Genomic DNA, 20,667 nt, shown 5'->3' with positions numbered 1-20,667 from the left:
GGGAGCTTCAGACACAACAGCTGCCCAGGGGACAAGAGAAGGAAGGCAAGCTGGAGGTCATTACCACAATCAGAGCAGCCTTGGTAAGCATTCCATACACTAGCTGTATCTGTCTGTCACCAGCTCCTTGACCACTCCAGCCACTCAGCTCCCCGTGGGCACCCTGCTCACTGGCTGCAGTGACTTTGGCCTTGCTGTACCCATCCCTAGCCAGACCAATGCCATGAAGGTATGCAGGGCAATCAGAATGGCCTGGTTGCCACTCTCAGCAAGGCTACTTCTGTCTGCTGTGCGCATGAATGGGAGGCTGAGGAGCGCTCAGCACAGTGCTTGGCTCTTGGGGGGCTCAGCAGTTAGCAATCCCATCAGGCAATTTCCCAAGGAGCCTGTTGTCCAACCTTGCCTTTCGGAGCTAGTTCTTCAGGAATCTTCTCATCAGTAGGCTCCAAGTTTGTTGAGGGCAACTGTCTTTACTGAGGACGGAAAAACAAAAGAGGAAGGTGGATAAGGAGGTGGTGAAAGACCCCCAGAGACCCCAAGAGTTTGGAGCCTGTCAGGGGGAAGGCCCTTGCCCCCAAGAGACGAGACCAGACCACTGGATGCAAGTGCAAGAGGTTGTTTATTGTTTACACAGGTACCTGTGGACGCTTCAGTCTTTCGGGGGACTGAGCGTGCTGAGGTTAAAACTCAGGCAGTTTATATAGGGTTGGGGTGGCAAGAAGCAGGCTTACAGAAGCAGAAGCATGGTTACAGGGATTTCATTGTTTCATCTAAATGTTGCAGTTGTAGTTAACCAAGGACAGTTGGTTATTCGGGTTGGGCACAAAGAATACAAAGAATTCAGTTATGACTATCTCAGCATACTGGACACTGTCCTGCTGACCTTGCTTTGGTCCAAGCTGCAGACCACAGATATCTGGTTGGCGTTGGATGAGAGCAGCACCTGGTTCCCTCCTGTACTTTTCTCATAGTTTGACCTTGGCAAATTAGCAAGAGCAATTTAAACAGGCAATAAGCATAGTGGGGGTCTTTCAGTGGTAATGTCTCCATTCCCACAAATCCCCAGTGCTGGCCAGGCAAGTGTGCTGAGCACAGCACCATCTGCATGTGTCTCCTGGGAGGCTGTTTGTTAAACACTGTACTCATGGCCCACAGGGTACCACTGGGTGTCATCAGCCAGTGACCACCAGCTGCTTATCTGGTGACACATGGGAAGTGTGCCTGCCTTCACTTGGGCTTGTCAGGGACAACAACAACAAAAAGCTGAGCTGTGAGGAATCCAGGCAAGGAAAGCCTTCCGCTCCTACATCGTTCACTAGTGTCTCAGTTCTGAAGCCAGGGAGTCAAGGAGTGGCTCCTGTGCCCAGAGGAATGGGGTGGCCTACCCTGTGGGCCCTCTTAGCAGTACTCTATCTCGGACCCTCCCAGGCCCTGGGCCTGGAGGGAGGTGCTTGTCCAGGTGAGAGGGGTCTGCTTGGGAATGCGGCCACACACATATCTGTATATGCCTGCGTGTGTGGTAGCAGGAAATGGGACATATTAGAAGTGCAGCTTGGGAACACATCCAGAGGCAGGCTGCCATTCAGCCTCCTGGGGGCATGAGTAGGTGCAGGAAGCTGAGATTTTTTTAATGCCACTCCAAAACCACCCCTCTTTTATCTCTTTTATTCTGTACAGATGTCAAGATTGTAGGTCTGGGGGCCCAGGACAAGGTAGCTGTCATCCAAAGTTGCCCTGGCTTTCCTGGCCCACCTGGACCCAAAGGGGATCGTGGCAGCCCTGCTGAGAAAGGTAGAGATCTGAACAGGGGGATTCCCCTATCACCTTCCCTTGTCCAGTTCTCCTCCAGTACCACCTAGGGAATGGGATCCAGTTCAGTCCTCTCATTTGCAGGAGAGCGGGGATTGCAAGGCAGTCCAGGGAAGATGGGGCCTGCTGGCAGCAAAGGTAAGAGGGAACTCTCCCATGGGTCTACTGGACAGGATTTGGGAGGGAGCAGTACCAGTAGCACCTCGGCCCCCACACCCTCCTCCCCTATGAGATACCCAGGTGCATGATGCCTGCCCACTTCCTTGCCAGCTAGGAATTCAGGTCTCTCTCCTACAAGCTCTGCTCACATGGACACCAATGTACGTGTGTGCATGTGCATGCGCGCACACACACACACAATCTGCAGTGAAGGGAGTCTCTTCCCTTATGGAGGCCAGCACTGTAAGAACACCCCTTCTATCTACAGGAGAGCCAGGAGCCATGGGGCCTCCAGGAGTCAAAGGTGAGCCTGGTAACCAAGGCCTCTCAGGAAGGGAACAAGGACAGCTCCACATGGAGCAATCTATGGTTAGGGTCTTGCTGGGAGACCTTGGGCGCAAAGAGGGGAGGATGCTCCCAGCAGCACCACGCCAGGATTCCCCCAAAGTCTCCCTGGCTCGTTATGCACATCAAAATGTTGGGGGCTCACAGAGCGGAGGAGAAGCTGGATGCTGGGGGTGGTCCAGGACAGAAGATTTGGCAGGATTCCAGTTCTGGAATCAGGCTGGTATGCTGTCTTCCTCCAGGGGAGAAAGGTGACACAGGAGCTGCATTCTCACTGGGTAAGCATCCTGAGGTCTCTTTTAAAATTCCCAGCATTGTTACCCTGTAGTTATGAGTAAAGAAGAACCCCTCACTGGGGCCCAAGGAACCCCGAATGATAGCAAAAGAGCGGCAGAAAAGGCTCAAGGCTCAAAGACACAGGAGGAAGGATTCACCCCACCTACCCAACAGCCCGGGATCAGGGGTCCAGCATCACTGGGTCCAGCACCCTGACCTATCCCAACTCTAGACATACATAGATGGGGCAAAGCACAGAGGACAGCCACACACATAAAGAAGCCTGAAGCCAGCAGGGCCTGCCAGACAGGATGGGTGTGCTGGACCCTTCAGCAAGAGGGTCCAACACCAGCCGTGCCAAGTAGAATATGGAGTGCTAGGGGATATCTGTGCTGGGAAGGGACCAAGGAAGAAAATGACACTCATGTCCCCTGCCCAGGTGAGAAGGAGCTAGGAGACACCCTGTGCCAGAGAGGTAAGTGACCTCCCAGATGGCCAGCAACAATACAGTGCAGGAACCCATACTACCTGATCCTTTTGCTTGACCCTGGAGCACACCCCAGGTACAGGCCGATCCTGCCTGCCTCCCCACGGTACAGGGCCCCGGAGCTGCAAAGACATGCTGACTCGGGGGGTCTTCCTGACTGGCTGGTACACCATCTATCTTCCTGACTGCCGGCCACTGACTGTGCTCTGTGACATGGATGTGGATGGTGGGGGCTGGACGGTGAGTAAGAAGGCTCAATTCGGAGCATATGAAGTTTGCATACAGCAGCCACCCCACCCCCCCGGAGAGAGCCAGAGGCAGAAGCCAGAGAGATAGCAAAGTAACCACAAAAAAAAAAAAAAAAAAAAAAAAAAAAAAAAGGCAGTGCAGCTACAAAGGAGACCCTAAGCGCTGATGGACCAGGATCTAGAACTCCATGGAGTTACGTGGGCAATAGGACCCCAGTCATGACAGATGCATCCAAGTATCTGGCAGCCCTGCCTTTTGCACTGGGCCACTGATGTCCACCTTTGTACTCTCCTGTGCCACCTGCCTCCTGAAACCTTGTCCTCATCCACTTCCTTATGGGGGCACAAAAAGAGGAGGTGGCCTAGACATACCCCTCATCCCTACTCCTCAGAGCCCCACACCCACAGGCTGCCCTGCCCACCCCACAGGTTTTTCAACGACGACTGGATGGGTCCATCAACTTCTTCCGAGACTGGGACTCCTATAAGAGAGGCTTTGGCAATTTGGGCACAGAGTTCTGGTTGGGCAATGACTACCTGCACCTGCTCACAGCCAATGGTGAGAAACAGTGCCTCAGCCAGCACCTGCCTTCCCCGGTTCTGCCTGGCCCATCAGCCTTTTCCTTCCTTCCTTCCTTCCATCCATGTGGCCAGGGAACCAAGAGCTCCGCATCGACTTACGAGATTTCCAAGGTGAAACCTCCTATGCCAAGTACAGCTCATTCCGGGTATCTGGAGAACAGGAGAAATACAAGCTGACCCTGGGGGAGTTTCTCGGGGGCACTGCAGGTAAATCGTGTAGATCTTGAAGCTGTTATTGGGGATATGAAAAGGGGCCTGCAAGCTGCCACTGCCCATCTTGGCTGGGCTCTGCCTTGGCCCTGAGGACTGACAGGTGTGAATCTTTCTAGGAGACTCCCTGACAAGTCACAGCAACAAGCCATTCACAACCCATGACCAGGATAATGATACAAATGGCCTGAAAAATTGTGCAGCTTTGTTCCACGGGGCCTGGTGGTATCACGACTGTCACCAGTCCAACCTCAATGGACGCTACTTGCCTGGCTCCCATGAGAGCTATGCAGATGGCATCAACTGGTTAACAGGCCGAGGCCACCGCTACTCCTACAAGGTTGCTGAGATGAAGATCCGGGCATCCTAGGGTGCCCCTTCCCCCGCCCCTGCAGCCATGTCCAGACCAAGTGGGGACACAGAAGGGAGGGATCATGAGAAGATGATGTCTATGTGCTGTCTGTTATGTGTTCCCTACACTCCCCTCTGGACATGAGCGGTGTGCACTAATAAAAGTCAAATTAGTAAAAATGGTAGCCTGAACTCTAGGAGGGTCTGCAGCAGTAAAGGGCAGCAAGGAAGGGAGGCCCCCAAACATCCGTGCAGCCTTGAGGTTGAGACCCAGAGAGTCACCAAGACGACAGCACTGGGGAGGAGTCGGCACAGCCTTCCAAGACATGCTTCCAGGAACAAACCCATTAATGAGTGGACAGACCAAAGGGAGACCAACTCAGTGCCTGCTGTAGCCCTAAGCAGAGAGGCTTGGAGTTCATTCCCACAATCTCTTCCATTGTAGCAACTCCATGGCCACTCTGGACACAGGGGACAGAAATTTGAGTGGCCAGTGCTGAGTATAGCCCCAGAAAACAAAAGGCAAACGGATGGGGGACAGTGACCTCAGGAACTCTGGGAAGACCGTTAGCTGAACAGGGCCCCGATAGTGGGCACAGGGAAGCTTTCAGTGTCTGGGACTCAGCCAGAAGGGGCTGAGAGGCCACTGAGCAGATGTTCACATTATACCTAAGAACAAACTGAGTGAGGCCCAAAGGACTGAGTGCTGCTGAGAGCCATCCCTGGCTCATTCTCAAGAGACAAGTGTCTCCCTGCTGGAAGGTTCAGAGGGTGACACCTACAGTGCAGCCCATAGCAATGGAGCAGGTAGCTGCAGTGCTATGACCAGGCCCAGGAGTACAAAGCCAGGATTCACCATGGAAAAAAATGCTAAATGTAGCCAATCAGGCCAGGAGCTCCCTGACCATTGATGACCACACACCCAGCCTTGCCAAGGTGTCAGGATCTTGAAGGTCATTCAGCAGAGAAAAGTGAACAGCAAGTACAGGAGGCAGAGGTAGCAACCTGAGTGACAACTACTGGCCTGGGCCCTGAGAAAGAAGAGCACCGAAATATCCAAGCTGACAGAGAAGGGATAGGATGGGGGGCAGTATTAGAAGGATACAGGTGGCCCTTTCACCCATATGGACATGACAAACTAAAGTTATTCTGGGGCAAATCTGGGGGCACCAGGGACAGTCACTGTTCCCATCTTAAGAGACTCAGCAGTGAACACACCCACTCCATAGAAGAGGAGGAGGACGACCAAGGGACCGGTGCAGAACCGGAGGGGAAAAGGGAGGCAGCAGAGACCTGAGTGAGAGGCTGGGGTGGGGATGTGAACACAGAGGGGTCCCCACTCAGGGACCTCGTTCTGGATACTCCAGGGCCCCCAAGTGTCCTGAAGGGAACAGGCACCGGTGACACCGGCTGTATGTCTTCATGTCTCTTCCACGGTTAGGTACCAGCTAATGTCAGTTGATAGGACTTACAGGTACATTTTTATTTTTTAGGAGCATCTGCATTTCTCAAAATTTCATACAAAGTATTAATGACTTTAATAAGCAATAATATTTTTTTTACAAAACTTTTCATTTTAGGTATATGTGTGTTTTGCCTGCGTGTATATGTCTGTGTAGCGCATGTGTGCCTGGTACCTCTGGAAGCCAAATGAGGACATCAGATTCCCTGAGACTGGAGTTACAGATGGTTGTGAGCTGCATGTGAGTGCTGGGAATGGAACCCAGGCCCTCTGCTGAGCCATTTCTCTAGCACCCAATTAGCATTCTTTTTGCTGGGTGGTGGTAGTGCCTGCCTTTAATCTCAGCACTCAGGAGGCAGGTAGATCTCTGAGTTTGAGGCCAGCCTCAGCCAGCACATCCAGAGCTACACAGGGACCCTTGTCTTGAAAAAACCAAGAGCAAAAACAAAAAGAAGAGGAGGAGCAGGAGAAGGAAAAGGAGGCTCAGTAGATAGAGCACTCACTACTCAGAGAGGACTGGAGTTCAGTTCCCACCACCTATTGCGTGTCTCTCATAGATGGCTGTAACTTAGATCCAGGGGACCCACTGCTCTCTTCTGACCTATGCAGGCACCTACACACATATGCACACACCCACATACAGACATACATAACTAAAAAATAAAAAGATGGACTGAGGAGTCAGCTGAGTATTTAAATTGCTTAGCACGCAACCATGAAGCCCGACCCCCTTTCCTCTCCTCCCCCCCCCCTTCTCTCTGAAACAGGCACTCCAGATTAGCCCAAACTGACCTTCACCTCCCCAGAGCTAGGATGACTTGGGTACACACCACAGCCAGATCCTCAACACACTTTTCACCCAGATATAAACACCTGGCAAAACCTAACCCCACCCAAACCTGCTGCCCAGTCTCTGAACCCAACCCATACAGCTGAGTCCTGCCACAGACAACTTGGCTTCTAATCTGGAGTGAGGGATCTGCATGGACAGACACTCCATGGTAAGCCACACAACCCACTGGATTCCCTGAAAGGCATTTTCAGTTCCTCTCTGTCCCTAGCTCCTCTCATGCTTGGTTGGCAAAGTCAATATCAGGTAGTCCACCCACCTGTGTCCCCAGCGTTCTTTTTCACATATCATCCAATCTTCCTCCACTCCTGGCTCATACTTTCCAAAACGCTCAGCCCACCAGCTCCCCTCCGGGAGCCTTCTGGATGTCCCATGTTTTGGCCTCTCCCTGTCCAGTCAGTACCTTTGACTTCCTGTGGGCACCCAACCTAGTTCTATGAACTCCTCCATAGGACCTCAGCCCCGGACACAGAATAGGCACCAAAAGTGGGCTCAACTGAATTTCTGGAGTTCCAAACGTCTCTATTCCGTTGTGACTTTTGGAGAATCCTTAATTGTAGTCTTAAAGCAAAGCCCCATCTCATGTGATAAAAACGACCACTGCGTTCTTTAAGTGAGGAAAGCCACAGTTGCTTTCAGTGTCACAAAAAACCCCAACTCCAAGACCTGTGCGGGTCCAGGAGAGATCCAGTCCCTCCCCTCCCAGCCCACGTGAGTCATCTAGGTCCCTCCCCTTAGGCCGGGCTTTCCAGATCCTGATCCTCTCCGCTACGTTCTGCGCAAGCCCGAGTCTTAGGCCCCGCCCCGCCCCGCCCCCAGTCTGATTATCTTTCCTGGAGAACCTGAACGACCATGGTGAATTTGGGCCTGTCCCGAGTGGATGACGCGGTGGCCGCCAAACACCCGGTGAGAAGGCTGGCCTGGGGTGCTGGATCTAGGCTTCCGAAGCTGATCTTAAGGAGACTACCAGCCACGGGAGCTCCGTCAGGGAGTGGCGGAGGGAGGATCCTCCTGCCATAGGAATAGAGATGCTGAATGAGTTTAGGGGAGGGTGGGATATATCCAGTCCCCAGTGTTCCTCGCCAAGGCTAGGTCGTGCCCAAAGGAGGAGCCGGAGGGAAGGAGGAAAGGAAACTGAGCCATGAACAACACCCCTATCCCAGGGACTCGAGGAATATGCCGTGTGCCAGTCGAACGCCTTCATGAAGGGCGTTTTCACCTTTGTCACAGGTAGGCTGGTTCCAGGGCTCTTGGGGAGCAAAAAGAACACAGCTTAAAATTGTAACCTACTGCCCCACCGTGTGTGCCCAGAAGGTGGCGCCAAGTCATCTTGCTTGCACTGCAGGTGCAGTAGGCACCAAGACCACCACCCTGCAGGGTGACCAATGGTTCCTTGGCTCTTGGCAGGCACTGGTGCGACTTTCGGTCTGCAGCTGTTCATTAAGCGGAAGTTTCCGTACCCTGTGCAGTGGAGCTTCCTGGTGTCTGCCGGTGAGTACTCCATGGTGGGTGCATAGGCCCTAAAGTGCATCAGTTACCAGGGACTCTACAACGTTGGTATGTTTCCAATAAGGACCCGACTGTGATCCAGTCCCAGTTTTGGCTGGAGCCCACCCACCCTGTCTGTCCAGAAGGAGCTTAGCCAGATCCTGTGTGAAAAGCTTAGAGGCTAAGGTCCCCAACTCACCACCCTCCTGCTCCCTGCTCTCCAGTTGTAGGGTCCCTGGCCAGCTACAAGGTGACAAGGACAGAGTCTCAGAAATGCAGAGATCTCTGGCTCTTCCTGGAGACAGGGCAACTCCCCAAAGATATGAGCACAGGTAAGAGGGCCCCAGAGGGGCAGCACGGACTTTCAGGAAGACAAGCCCACGAGACTCAAATGATATACTGCTCCCCTTCCCTCCAGCCAGTCTTGTCTTCCATTTGAGGGGCTGAGGCTAGGAGAGGTCACAACAAGGACTGAGCAGTGAATTCCCTGGAGGAAGACCCAGGAAATTAAGACAGGGCACAGCAGTTAAACCGACAACCCAAAAAAGAGTGTCTAAGACTGAGACCCTGGATCTGAGGGACCTCAGGCCTGCTTGCCCTTGCTTATTTTGTTCATCTGAGAAAGGGTCCATAGTCCAGGCTGGCCTTGAATTCCTGCTTCTACCTCCTAGGTTTGGGATTATAAGCCTGTGTAACCACATCTGACAGGAGCTGCTTTTGTCATGACAGATCAGAGTCAGGGACCCTCAAAAACCACAGACCTTAATCCAGCTGTCTCCCTTTGTCTCTTACAGATCATCGAAACTAGAAGAGCTCTGGCTGCTGGGGTATAGAGGATCTGACACAGGGAAAATCCTGGAGCACAGACTTTGACACCATCTAACTCCAGGCTGTTCCTTCCTATCTCACCACACACACACACACACACACCCTTGAGTGTCACCTGTCCTCTACACATGTGTATGGGCAGGCCTACCTGACAACCTGTGATACCATTGCTGCCCCAAATCCAGGACTTTCCAGGAGTTCAGTTTAGAGCTTGGGAAGACAGGGTCTCCTCCAGAGCAGCAAGAAGCAGAATATCAGAGAGGGTTTTACCCTGTTGCACACAGCTGTGGGGGCGGCAGACTGCAAGTGTTGAAAGAGATTTGTATCTTTTCTCTGGTGCTTTGAGGTCCCTTTTCTGACCTCTGTGACTCAAGTCTAAGGATAATTATGGAGGGTTGTGGCTAATAAATGGCTTGTCTTTTCCCTACCTGAGTTCTAACTCAATTAAACAAGAGTTGGTGAGGTTGTTCAGTGAGTAAAGTACCTGCTGCTAAGTCTGGTGACTGAGTTTCATCCCTAAGAACCACAATCTCTTCTATGGTACATGGGTTCCCATTACACATGCACAGGAACACATGAACTAATAAATAAATAAATACAGGTATAATATTAAAAAGAAAGCCTGGGTGGTGGTGGCATACGCCTTTAATCCCTACACTCGGAAGGCAGAGGCAGGCAGATCTTTGAATTCAAGGCTGGCCTGATCAACAGAGCGAGTTCTAGGACAGCCGAGGGCTACATAGAAAAACCCTGTCTGGAAAAGCCAAAAGAAACAAAAAGTGTAGAGGGTGAAAAGATGTGTCCATTAGCTGACAGTGGAGGACAGGCAAAAGTCCTAATGTAGAACAGCTCCAGAACCAGATGTTCCTTCCAGCCATCTAGACCATGCAGTTACATCAATGCCTCTCTTCCTGCAAGCCTGGATCAGAACAGAGGTAGGAGCTGCCAGAGTCCAGGCAGGGGCATGAGTCATGCCTACCGCCTACCTGCTTGGCCTCAGTGAAGCTCCTTCTCCAAGAAGTAACAAGCAGCAGAGCTCCAAAGGAAATGGCTGGGGAGTAAGACCACCCATACCAACCAGATCCATTAAAAAGAATAGAGATGGTCCCTTGGCATTATAGGAGCACAAAGAATTGGCCTTGGCCTGCTCCTACACCTCTACAGAGCTTGTCAACTGGATGCCTATGAGAACAAAATGGTGGGCAGTGGCAGTAAGACTCACATAGTAGAAACTTGAGCCTAGTTAGTTTCCTTGTAGAAATCTAGGCAGGTGGTCTGTCAGTGTTTGTGCCTTTGCCAACAACATACCACAGACTTGGGCAGATTATAATAATAATACTAAAAAACATGTTTTAGCCCATGGCTCTGGAGGCCCAAGGCCCAACAGCCATTTGGTGGCGGTTGTCGTTCAGGTAGAGTCCAGAAACATCACAGGTCACATGGCCAGAAAGAGAACGTGTATGTTGCTTCCTCTTCCTCTGAACCATCAAGGTTTGGCCATGGTGGCTCTACCCTGGTAACTTAAATTCTTTTCATCTCTCAAAAGCCCTGCTTTGAATGACACAGTCCTGTTTTCTACCCTCTTAAAACCTCACAATGGGGTAGGGGTGGGGGTAAACTCCAGCATGAGCTTTGGAGGACAAGCCATCTTCAGCTCTTTTGGGGTCAGGGACCCAGGCTTCCCTCAATCTCTTCCCTGTTGTAATGGCCTCCACTTCCCTCCAGCTCTGCCTACTACATCTTCATCCCCTTTAACAGAAAGAAAAAAGGGAGAGGAGGACAGGTCTTTCACCACAGCTGTATACACTACTGGCCAGAGCTAAGACACATGGTACATCTACTGAAAGGAAACTCGGGAAGGCAGCCTTGCTCAGGACAGCCATTTGTCCCACTAAAATTCAGGAGTTCTGTATCTGAGGGAAAAGAGTCAATACTAGGGGATAGAAGTTGGCTCTGAAGCAAAAGCCAGGGAGGTAATGTGAGCAGCCATGACCATAGGGTCATGAGAATGAGGCATAGACCAGAAGGGAGGTAAGGGGTAAACACAGAGTTTAGACTGGAAAGGAGTGTCTAAAAGGTAAGGGATCTGTGTGAGAAGACATATGAAGATATAGACACTAATGTATCCTGTGTTATACACATGGCCTGACTACATACCCCCCCCCCAATTCATATACTGAAGCCCTAACCCATAGGACCTCAGAAGGCAACTACTGGAGAGGAGCCCTTTAATGAAGTGATTAGGGCTAACTGATGTTATGGGAACTAATCAGTCTTTCTGGCATCCTTATAAGAAGAGACTGGGACACAGATGGGCACAGAGGGACAACCACATGAGATCACAGGAACAGAAAGCATTGACAGCCGGGTGGAAACTCAGCAGAAGAACCAGCCATGCAACACCCTGACCCAGCCTTCTATTCCCAGACTGAAGAATAAATCCCTGAAGAGTAAGCTCCCCACTGATACTTAGTTATGCAGACCCATGCAGACTCGGTTGCAGAAAGTGTCTGCTCACATACCCCATGGTGTTCTGGGTTGCTGATTGCTCCTGGCACACTGCTCTAAGGGAAGGGATAGGGTGTAGATGTATGGACTTGTCCCTGCCAATGACTTGTGACTCGAGGTCCCGGGAGCTGAGGGATGTGGGAGCCAAGCAGGGTGGTACCAGATAGGCACAGTTCTGGGAAAGTTGGAAGAGATAGAACAGGGATGGGCAGAAACTGGTGTGGGATGCCAGGTCACCCAGTGCCTGGGCTTTGAACTAGAAGTATGGGCTGAAGAGAGAGGTCTCGCCAAGCACTGACATTGACGTTAGATGTGGGAGGCACAGTCAAACTGCTTTGTGGCTCTAGGAGCAGGGGAGGGAACAGGAAAGAGGGGGTGCTGGGTGAGGTGTTGTATTAAACCATCACAAATTGCCCACCACTACCCAAAGGCCTCTGGAGCTCCTGAATCAGCAGTCTCAAGACTCATTTCCCTTAGGGCAAGCACCCAGAGGTGACCCTGAGGACGGATTCTGGAATGATGGAATTTCAGGGTTCCTGGGGCATTGAGAATCTTGGTCTCATCACAATGACCTGAAATTCCAAGGACAATCTCAACCTGGGCTCAGTTGAGCAGGCAACTGCACAGGGAGGGTGAGAGGCACATAGTACCCTGGAGGACCGTTAGGCCCACCATGAAGATTCACAATGAAGCAGCTGTGGAGGCACAAATACAGGAGCTAAGGACCATCACTCGGCTGCAGGGTGAGCATCATCCTGAGGATTGCCACCCACCCAGGCCCCCAAAGTGGGCAAAGGTCACAGAAGGGTCTGCCACGTTGAGGGGAGCTTCAAGGAGACTTGTGCATTTACCACAATATTGTCCCAAAGTTGGAGAGGTCGAAAAGGGGATCTGCCTGTTTCTGGGCACAGGAGCTCTGAAAGAGACAGGGTTCCTGGTCTTGGCCTCACCCTCTTTACTGCCCAGCATCCATCTCTGGAGAGCCTTGCAGATTACCGCTTTGAGCAAGGAATCCTGTGTCTTTCAGAACAGGGAGGGGGAAGAGGGGGGAAATGGTCACAGAGGCAATGCCGCATTCCACTAGCCTCTCTGGGTATTTTGCCAAGATTGGCCTACTGCCTGGTAATCTTGTTCCCGCTGTCACCTACAGAACAATGTCGGGCGCTCCAGATCCAGGGCGTGAAGGAGAAGACAGCACAGAACAAGGCTACACTGGGCCTCCTGCGCAGCAACCTCCGTCGAGGGGCCCAGGACTGGGCTTTGGCTAAGAAGGTGAGAAAGCCTCACCCCCTTAGCAGTCTGGAGAATAGGAGGTGGTCGCTCAATTAACACATGCACATACCCTACCCCTTTCTCTGGACCAGAAAGCCTACTTGGATGAGTACCTTTGAGACTGGTGCCTAGGGCAGGTTCCCCAACACCCACCCAGAATGCTTAGCATCTGCAGCAGGCACTTCTTGAGCTCTCTGACCTCCTTACCGAACCCCATCACAGTGGAGTAGGAATGTCCCTGGAGTGGATCCTGTGCGCTCTGCTCAGGCGTCCCAGGACCAAAGGTCTCCTTGCTGGGCTAGCAGCGCTGAGGGGATATTCCTGAGTTATCAGTGCCAAGGGGAACGCAAAAGGGCCAGGTTCTCGGCTCAGTTAACACCTCTCCACAGTATGATCAGTGGACCATCTCCAAGGCCTGCGCGAAGGATGCATCCATGAAGCTGGCACACTGCCGCAGTACTATGGAGGTAACGAGGCGGGGGTGGGGGGTGGGGGGAGTGGACGACACACGGACCAAAAGGATTGATTACTCGCCCCTCTCAGCCCCAGTCCCTGAGGCTTGCCCACAGTAAATGTTGCCTCTTAGTGCGTCAGAGGGCGAAGGAAAGCGAAGCGCGCGTTCCTTCCTCTTGCTCCCTATGGGGTAGCCGCGGATCCCCGCGGAGCTCCCTCTTGCACCCACACGAGGGCGCCCTTCCGGACCCAGGTGGCTCGGGAGAAGCTGCGAAAGTACGTCTTCGATCGTGTGAATGCACACAACGTGCTGATCCATCTGGCTCGACGACGGGGACAGAAGCTGGAGAGCTTACAGCTGGAACTGGCCAGCCTGCGGAACCAGCCTGATGCTACTAAGGATGAGCTAAAGCTGCTGCAGGTGCCCGGGTACCAGGGCGGAGGCAGGGCTCCGGCTGTGCGCTAGAGCTTCCAGGAGGGGTGGGACTCAGCGACCAAGATTCCGAAAGTGTGGTTCTACGCCAGCCAGAGGATGTGGAGATTCTATAACAAGGACAGAATCTCACCTTCAGACAGGGGACCCTGTATTAGGGCTGGACCACTTATTAGGCAGGGTTCTGCGGGAAGGGCGACTCCTTTGCTGAGGGTCTTTGTAAGACAAAAACACTTTAGCCAGTGAAACTGACCTCCAGTGGAGGGTGAGACCTCCAGATGGGCAAGACCTTTTGGTTAGTCTGCGCCCTTACATGGCTGTGTACAAACAGGACAACTTACTGACAAGGAGTGGGAAACCGATGCCCTGAGGTAGGTTTATCACACAGCTGTAAACATGAAGTTGGGAAGCAAAGCCATTTTATACATGGTGACTGGGTGGTGGGTAAGAGCTTCAATAATGACTTCACCTGCTGGGCCTCGTGGCAGGGGCAAGACTAGGGGAGCACAACACCCTTGTGTGAAAAGCCCAGCCTCCCACTCCCTTCCCCCACCCCGTGCCCTCCTGTGCAGGACTCTGCCTCTTCACACCTGACCTGAGGTTTCCAGGAGGTGGGTCTTGTCACCAAGCCTTTTCAGTGATCCAACTCCACCACTACCATCAGATTATCCGCCAGCTGGAGAACAACATCGAAAAAACCACGATCAAGATCACCACCAGCCAGAACATTCACATGTTGTACACAGACCTGCTGGATTATCTGAAGAAGGTGAGCCCCACTTCCCAAGCAGCCCACAAAGAGGCCCTAAAAGTATGTGGAAACTTTCCTTAGAGAACTTCATTTTTGTTACTCCACATGAGCATATTATGGTGTGCACCTGTTATTTGGGCTTAAACTTGGGCATGGTAGCACAGGTCTGTGATCTTATCACTCAAGAGGCTAAGATGGGAAGATCACAGATTCCAGGACAGCCTGGGATACACAGTGAGACCCTGCCTCATAAACAGATAGATGCAAATCATCATCATCAACACACACACACACACACACACACACACACACACACACACACACACCAGAATTCTTTCTTTCACATATTTAACAGTTTAATTTGGGTCCTTGAGAGCCAAAGATGGGCCATACTCCCCTCCTAGGAGGTCCCCTAACATGGTTCATGTTAGACTCCTTTCACACAGCTTCCTGCCCACTTTGGATCTGGTTACCCTGCTTTCTGTATTGGAGGCAGATTTTGGCTCATGTAAGTCCTAGGAAACTATAATTGTGAATCTCGCAGGCACACTCTCACTATGGCTCCCATAGAGCAGAGCATCTGTAGTGGAAGTGGGGGAGAAAGGGCTTCAGGGCAGCAGGGTACTGAAAGCAGCAGTGAATCTTACCTCCCCTAAGAAGGGGAGGTAAATGAGTGGCGTAGCATTGCTGCAGAGAAAGAGCTGGTGAGTGGGCAGATGTAGCAGCTTCTCCCTGCCAGGGTCATATCCGTGAGCCAGGATCTCAGCATCATGCTCAGGTCTGTCCCTCTTACTGACCCTAGCGCTGCAGGCTCAACTGGAGGCCCTGCCCACTATTCAATCCCTCCCCACACTCTTTCACTGGGTGTTCTTCGTAGAACTTTCTTTCCAGAACAAACACACTTGAAACAAATCCCCATATCCACATTTTTTTTAAAATCAGCAAAGATTCAGCATGTACAGATTTTAACAGCAAAATATCAACAGCTAGGCCTCCTTGTCCACCGATGCACCTAGCCTTGTGCTAAATATGCTATCATACTTCTCCATCCATCCTAACAGAAACCTTCCAAAAAAGTAAGGATCACCTTAGAAAGGCTCGGTGTGATCCCAAGATCACATAGCTAGCTGGTTAGAAGTGAATTTCACTTTGAACCCTATCCAGCTCCAAGTCCATCTTTCAGGTCACTTTGTTCCATTTCAAACCAAAGATGCCCCAGAGCAAACCCTTCTGGGTTTCAGAGTTGGCCTGTGCTGAGGTGCAACACTGAGTCATTGTATCTCCTTGTCCTGGGTAGTCAGAGTTCATAGATCACCAATGACTATCCATACTAGAGCACTTCTTTCTCCTGTGACTTTCCCAGAGGCTGAGCCACTGACAGAACCCCTATCCTGTCCCCAGGGCTCACACAGTCTGGGATTGAAGGATGGGAGAAATTCAGAGAGCTCAGGGAAGCCAGCAATAGGGTATGATGGCACCAAAGGAAGCTGTAGCTTCATTATCACTTTGCCTTTGCCCATCCTGACAGGTTCTGGCAGGCTACCCCACAGAGCTAGACAAGCTTCAGAACCTGGTGTCCAACTACTGCTTGGAGCTGTCAGATATGACAGTCATGTCCCAAGATGCCATGATGATTACTGATGAGGTCAAGGTGAGTCCCAGGATTGGGGAACCATCAATTTCTGGCTCACCTGACCCTATCTTGTTCAAGATCTATCTGCATATCCTATGCCTATACTACCCATCATTCCTGGAGAAATCCATTCTCAGCCCTACCTGCTGATCTGCTCACCCATGGGACAGAGAAAGTCATTTGGGAACAGAGGCCATAATGTGACCAGGACAGTGGGCATCTATTCACCTTGTCACTACCAGAATCCCTGTCTCTAGGGAGACAGGACTAGGGGGTCAGCAAGCCCCATCCTCCTGAAGTGGGCAATTCATCTAGTAGCCCACCACATCATATCTCAGCCAGTATGGCAGAAAGAGGCAATGGGTTTCAGAAGTCTCTAGGGTGGCTTTCCAAGAAAATATGCTTGAATGGGCTCTGAATGGCCACAAAGTCCAGGGGTAATCAGAGCTCAGGAGAAAGGACAGAAAAGCCAAGGCTGTTGCCACATGTGAGTGCACAGAGATGGACATAGCTGCATGAGTCAGTGGCAGATATGGGGTCCTCAGGCTTACTGCCTCTGAGAAGATAGAGGGACACATGAGCAGACAGAGTTTTATGCTGGGCATGGTGGTACACAGTTTTGATCCCAGCCCTTGAGAGGCAGATCTCTAAGTTCAAGGCCAGCCTGGTCTACAGAGTGAGTTCCAGGGCAGCCAGGGCTACACAGAAAAACCCTGTCTTGGAAACAAGCAACAAACAAAACAACCACCACAGATTGTATTTTATAGTGGCACACATTAACTGCAGGTGCCAGAAGGTGCCGGAGCAGAACTACTGGCTGTGTGGCCAGTAGTATAGTGGGGGTGGCCAGGTGCAGACAGGGCAGGGAAAATTTTAAGGGGACACCGCAGTAAGCTTTAGTGATAGGAGTGTTGTGAGAGAAAGAAAGCATAAGCAAGGAAGGAGGGATGATAGTTTTCAGCCACAAAAGCAGAGTGGAGGAGAGACCAGGTTTGAGAATAAAGGGGATGGATTGCTTTTAGATGTGTTAAATTCAGTTTAGTGGGTTCTAGGTGGAACAGGCCAGGAAGCAACTAAAGGCAAGGGACTAGAGGAAAGGAGAGAGCCTGGGCTGGAGGGAAATGTCAGTAGGCATGTGTTAGCCAGGAATCTGCAAAAGGGCACCCAAGACAGTGGAGCCAAAAGAAAAGAATAGCCAGCTTTCTTCCACAGTCCAGTAAGATGAAGACTAAAAACTGGCCACTGGCTTTAGGACCCTGGGAGGACCCTTGGTGAGACAGTATCCCCACTGAATCTCTATGTCACAGAGGAACATGAGGCAAGGGGAGGCAACTTTCATCGAGGAGCGAAGGGCACGGGAGAACCGGCTGAATCAGCAAAAGAAGCTTATTGACAAGATCCACACCAAGGAGACCAGCGAGAAGTACCGCCGTGTACATCCTGAGCCAGCCCCTTGGCAGCCCTCACCCATTGGTGGAAGAGCGGGGGAGAATCCTTCACTTCTCATTCTCACCTGGCTCTTTTTCCCATCAGGGCCGGAGGGACCTAGATTTCTCCTCCAATCTAATGAGTATGGAGACCATGAAGGGTGAGTCTCAGCTCTTTGCCTTGTCCAGCCAGGGTCTCTAGTAACCAGCAATGACTGGAACTGCCCAGCCAGGTCACCATGAGGCCAGTGGTCACTAGGGTGAGGAAGACAAACAGCCCCTGCCTCTCCCTGACTGTACCTGAAGAATCTGACAGCCTATGGCACAAGGTGGCTGCAGAGATGCTATCTCTAGCAACTAGAGCTCAATCATCCAGTGACATCTCAGAACTGCTTCCCAAAGCCACATGATGCCATGCTGCTCCTGGTCCTTGTCTGTACTTGAGTTTCCCAAGGTACTGAAGGGTCAGGCTGAGGAGAGCAGGTATAGGTACCACATGAGGGTACCCAACATCCTGGGTGTCTTCTTTGAAGCCTGAGTGTCTATAGAGCCATCAGGTAGTCACTCTTGCATACTGACTAGGCCCTCCCTCTCTACTCTGTCCAGTGAGGAAAAGAGAAACTTCCATAGCAGATATGGAATACCAGACTGAAGTTACTACTTTGGTAGAGAGGGTCAAATCTGCTGTGCAGTGCTCCCACCTCTGGGTAAGTCTCCCTGACCCTTGGAAGGTGACTAAGCTAGGCTAGAGCCTGGGGTGCTCTGCAAAAAGTTCACAAAACTTAACCTCCCCGTTGGAGGTACCCAAACATGATGCTCCCAATCCTGGAAAAAGTCTTTTTTTTTTTTCTTTCTTTCTTTTTGAGGTATGAAGATACCTCCAGCATATGAATGGCATGTCCCAACCATATTCTATGTACAGGAGAGAGTCTGCCAAAATTTTAAAGTCCAAATGCTAAGGACCTGGCCTCTCACCACAGCTCTAGTCCCTTCCCAACTTGGCAGCCACAGTAAGCAGCTGCTTCTGCTGGCCTCCTTTTGTCACAGACCTACCTGAGTTACCACTGTCAGTCCTTAAGCTCCCATCCACAGCATCTTGACTGAAGGTGATACAAGGTCTCTTCATGGTAGATGTGGTTACTTACCCTCTGCCTCATGAAAGCTATGTATCAGGACATGTACAGGCTACCCCTCTGTCCAGCCCTTCATAAACCTTAGTTGCCACAAGTATTCAGTGTTATGACTGAGCCCTAAGTAACAAGAAGCTGCACTATCCGTTGGGAAGAGCTATGAGACCCTACTACCTTTCAGGCCCACACCTGTTTCTCTCTGCCCTGGACTGGTTAGGACATAGCTGGCCGCTTTCTGGCTCAGAAGAACACAGAGGAGAACCTGGAGCTACAGATGGAGGACTGTGAAGAACGTCGGACACAGTTGGAGGCCCTGATGAAGAAGCTGGAGCTTGAAGAGGCACTGCTCAAGTTCCACCAGACACCCAGCTCTGTTGGGTATGCTCCTGGGCTGCTGGATGGCCCCACAGATACAAACCAGTAGCTGCATAAACCTGTGCATCTGCAGAAGAGCTAAGGACCCACCTGCTTGAAGCTGAATTTATGAGCCCCTGAAGTTGACACAAGACCTGGCTCAGGGCCCCTGTGGGCCCTGAGTACTATATCCCATCCTTACTGCTGCTGTGCCTACCTCCTCCACAGCTTTAGTTCTATTGAAAAAAAGATGAAGACCATGCTGGAAGAGGAAGAAGCAAGGCTCCAGCTGGCCCACAACAACATGACCAAGAGCCAGCAGCTGTTCCTGGCCATCCAGACAGGTATTGACAACCTCTACATCCGGCTCATCGGCATCATCTTGCCAGCCACCCAGGTACCAGCCCTGGGATGGGGAGCTGCTGTGCATAGGGTCTTCATGTGGACTTACCAGAAAAACAAGCTGCCCCTCTGGCCTACAGAAAGAAGTAGCAATCTCTGACACCCTTGATGTGTACGGCAAGCTGGAGTATTGCGAGGGAAAGCTCATATACCTGGCTGACCGCATGCAAACGCTGTCCAGAAATGAGGAGGTAGCCCTGGGCCATGGAGGGGTATCTGCAAAGCCCATGTCCTCTCCAAGCTGATAAGGGTTCTGCCCTGCAGGTGGACACAAAGGTGAGGGATGCCCTGGAGTCATCAACTCTAAAGGAGAAACATAATACCAGAATTACCTTTGAGGACCAAGAGGAGGACATGATAGGTGAGGCCCTAGATATCAACCATAAGGAGGAGATGGAGAAGGGGGAACAGAGACCACAGCTGGAACTAGATAGTGTCTGAACTCAAGTCAAGAGATGGCATTCACTCTGCCTGACTCCAACACACTGGCAAACTGGGTGGGTGCTAAAGGGAAAGTTTTGTTTGTTTTTGAGACAGGGTTTCTCTGTGTAACAACCCTGGCTGTCCTGGAACTAGCTCTGTAGACCAGGCTGGCCTCAAACTCACAGAGATCCACTTGCCTCTGCTTCCTGAGTGCTGGGATTAAAGGCATGAGCCACTACTGCTGGGTTAATAGAGGTGACAGAGGTTAACCTTTAGGAGAATTTATTGTCTTTTCTGAGACAAAGGAGCATGCCATGGCATCGGCCAGAAGGGAGCCCGGAACAGGCCTTTAGTGGAATTTCTCCTGCAAAGGCAGGGCATAGTGAACGGAGAAGGATGGCTAGTGTGGGTGATCTTGGCAAATGCTGGTTCCTTGGCACCTGGCCTTGGGTGACTTAGGGCAGATCACAGAGTCTTCAGTCATCGGTCCATCTCTGAGATGAGTTCCAGACACAGGAGAAGGCCCATGGCAGCAAAAGCAAATGGTAAAGGGGACTGGGGGCAATGTCTCTGAAAAGAGGGAGCCGTCACTCCTTTCTTACCTGTGCAGAAACCTTCCAGTTTGCGGACGTGGACCATAGCTACGTCCCTTCGCGGGCCGAGATAAAGAAACAGGGTCAGCGACTGATTGAGGGGAAGCTCAAGGTATCCAAAAAGAAGAAGAAGTAGCCCTGTCCGGACTTTACTACACAAATAAACATTTATGCATTACTACTCTAGAGAAAC

At 51.4% G+C, this 20,667-nt stretch overlaps 4 protein-coding genes across 7 annotated transcripts in view; 3 read left to right on the top strand and 1 right to left on the bottom strand.

Moving 5' to 3' along the window:
- The window catches only part of Lcn8 (lipocalin 8), a 38,403-nt gene extending 17,770 nt beyond the window's left edge, over positions 1-20,633 (bottom strand). Inside the window, exons 1-3 of one of the 3 annotated variants that reach the window (XR_007834554.1) lie at positions 20,484-20,633; positions 19,611-19,761; positions 14,352-14,437 (exon numbers count right to left, since the gene is read on the bottom strand). The gene's annotated coding sequence lies outside the window, so the exon portion shown is untranslated. The remainder of the gene's footprint in view (positions 1-14,351; positions 14,438-19,610; positions 19,762-20,483) is intronic. The other 2 variants (XR_007834553.1, XR_007834555.1) reach the window with 2 other exon arrangements.
- LOC127222610 (ficolin-1) lies at positions 1,308-4,647 on the top strand. 2 transcript variants are annotated; one of them, XM_051184852.1, is made up of 10 exons: positions 1,308-1,459; positions 1,678-1,791; positions 1,894-1,947; positions 2,237-2,272; positions 2,556-2,591; positions 3,029-3,064; positions 3,189-3,316; positions 3,754-3,883; positions 3,979-4,113; positions 4,236-4,647. In XM_051184852.1, exons 1-10 carry the CDS (start codon positions 1,372-1,374, stop codon positions 4,484-4,486), a joined length of 1,008 nt encoding a protein of 335 aa, XP_051040809.1. In that variant the 5' UTR covers positions 1,308-1,371; the 3' UTR covers positions 4,487-4,647. The 2 variants fall into 2 exon arrangements, with proteins under 2 accessions (XP_051040809.1, XP_051040810.1); XM_051184853.1 differs by lacking the exon at positions 2,556-2,591.
- On the top strand, positions 7,608-9,522 carry Tmem141 (transmembrane protein 141). Its single transcript, XM_051184855.1, has 5 exons — positions 7,608-7,685; positions 7,943-8,009; positions 8,187-8,270; positions 8,492-8,599; positions 9,062-9,522. Exons 1-5 carry the CDS (start codon positions 7,632-7,634, stop codon positions 9,073-9,075), a joined length of 327 nt encoding a protein of 108 aa, XP_051040812.1. The 5' UTR covers positions 7,608-7,631; the 3' UTR covers positions 9,076-9,522.
- Positions 12,091-20,649, top strand: Ccdc183 (coiled-coil domain containing 183). The gene is made up of 14 exons (XM_051184856.1): positions 12,091-12,346; positions 12,754-12,875; positions 13,265-13,342; positions 13,582-13,749; positions 14,426-14,530; positions 16,041-16,163; positions 17,453-17,578; positions 17,679-17,733; positions 18,179-18,279; positions 18,920-19,080; positions 19,285-19,453; positions 19,539-19,649; positions 19,723-19,819; positions 20,492-20,649. The coding sequence occupies exons 1-14, from the start codon at positions 12,277-12,279 to the stop codon at positions 20,608-20,610; spliced, it is 1,605 nt and encodes a 534-aa protein (XP_051040813.1). The 5' UTR covers positions 12,091-12,276; the 3' UTR covers positions 20,611-20,649.
- Positions 20,650-20,667: the final 18 nt, after the last annotated feature.

The sequence above is a fragment of the Phodopus roborovskii genome, unplaced genomic scaffold, assembly GCF_943737965.1.
Source record: "Phodopus roborovskii unplaced genomic scaffold, PHOROB, whole genome shotgun sequence".
Taxonomy (NCBI): Eukaryota; Metazoa; Chordata; class Mammalia; order Rodentia; family Cricetidae; genus Phodopus; species Phodopus roborovskii.
This window is presented reverse-complemented; position numbering and strand designations above follow the sequence as displayed.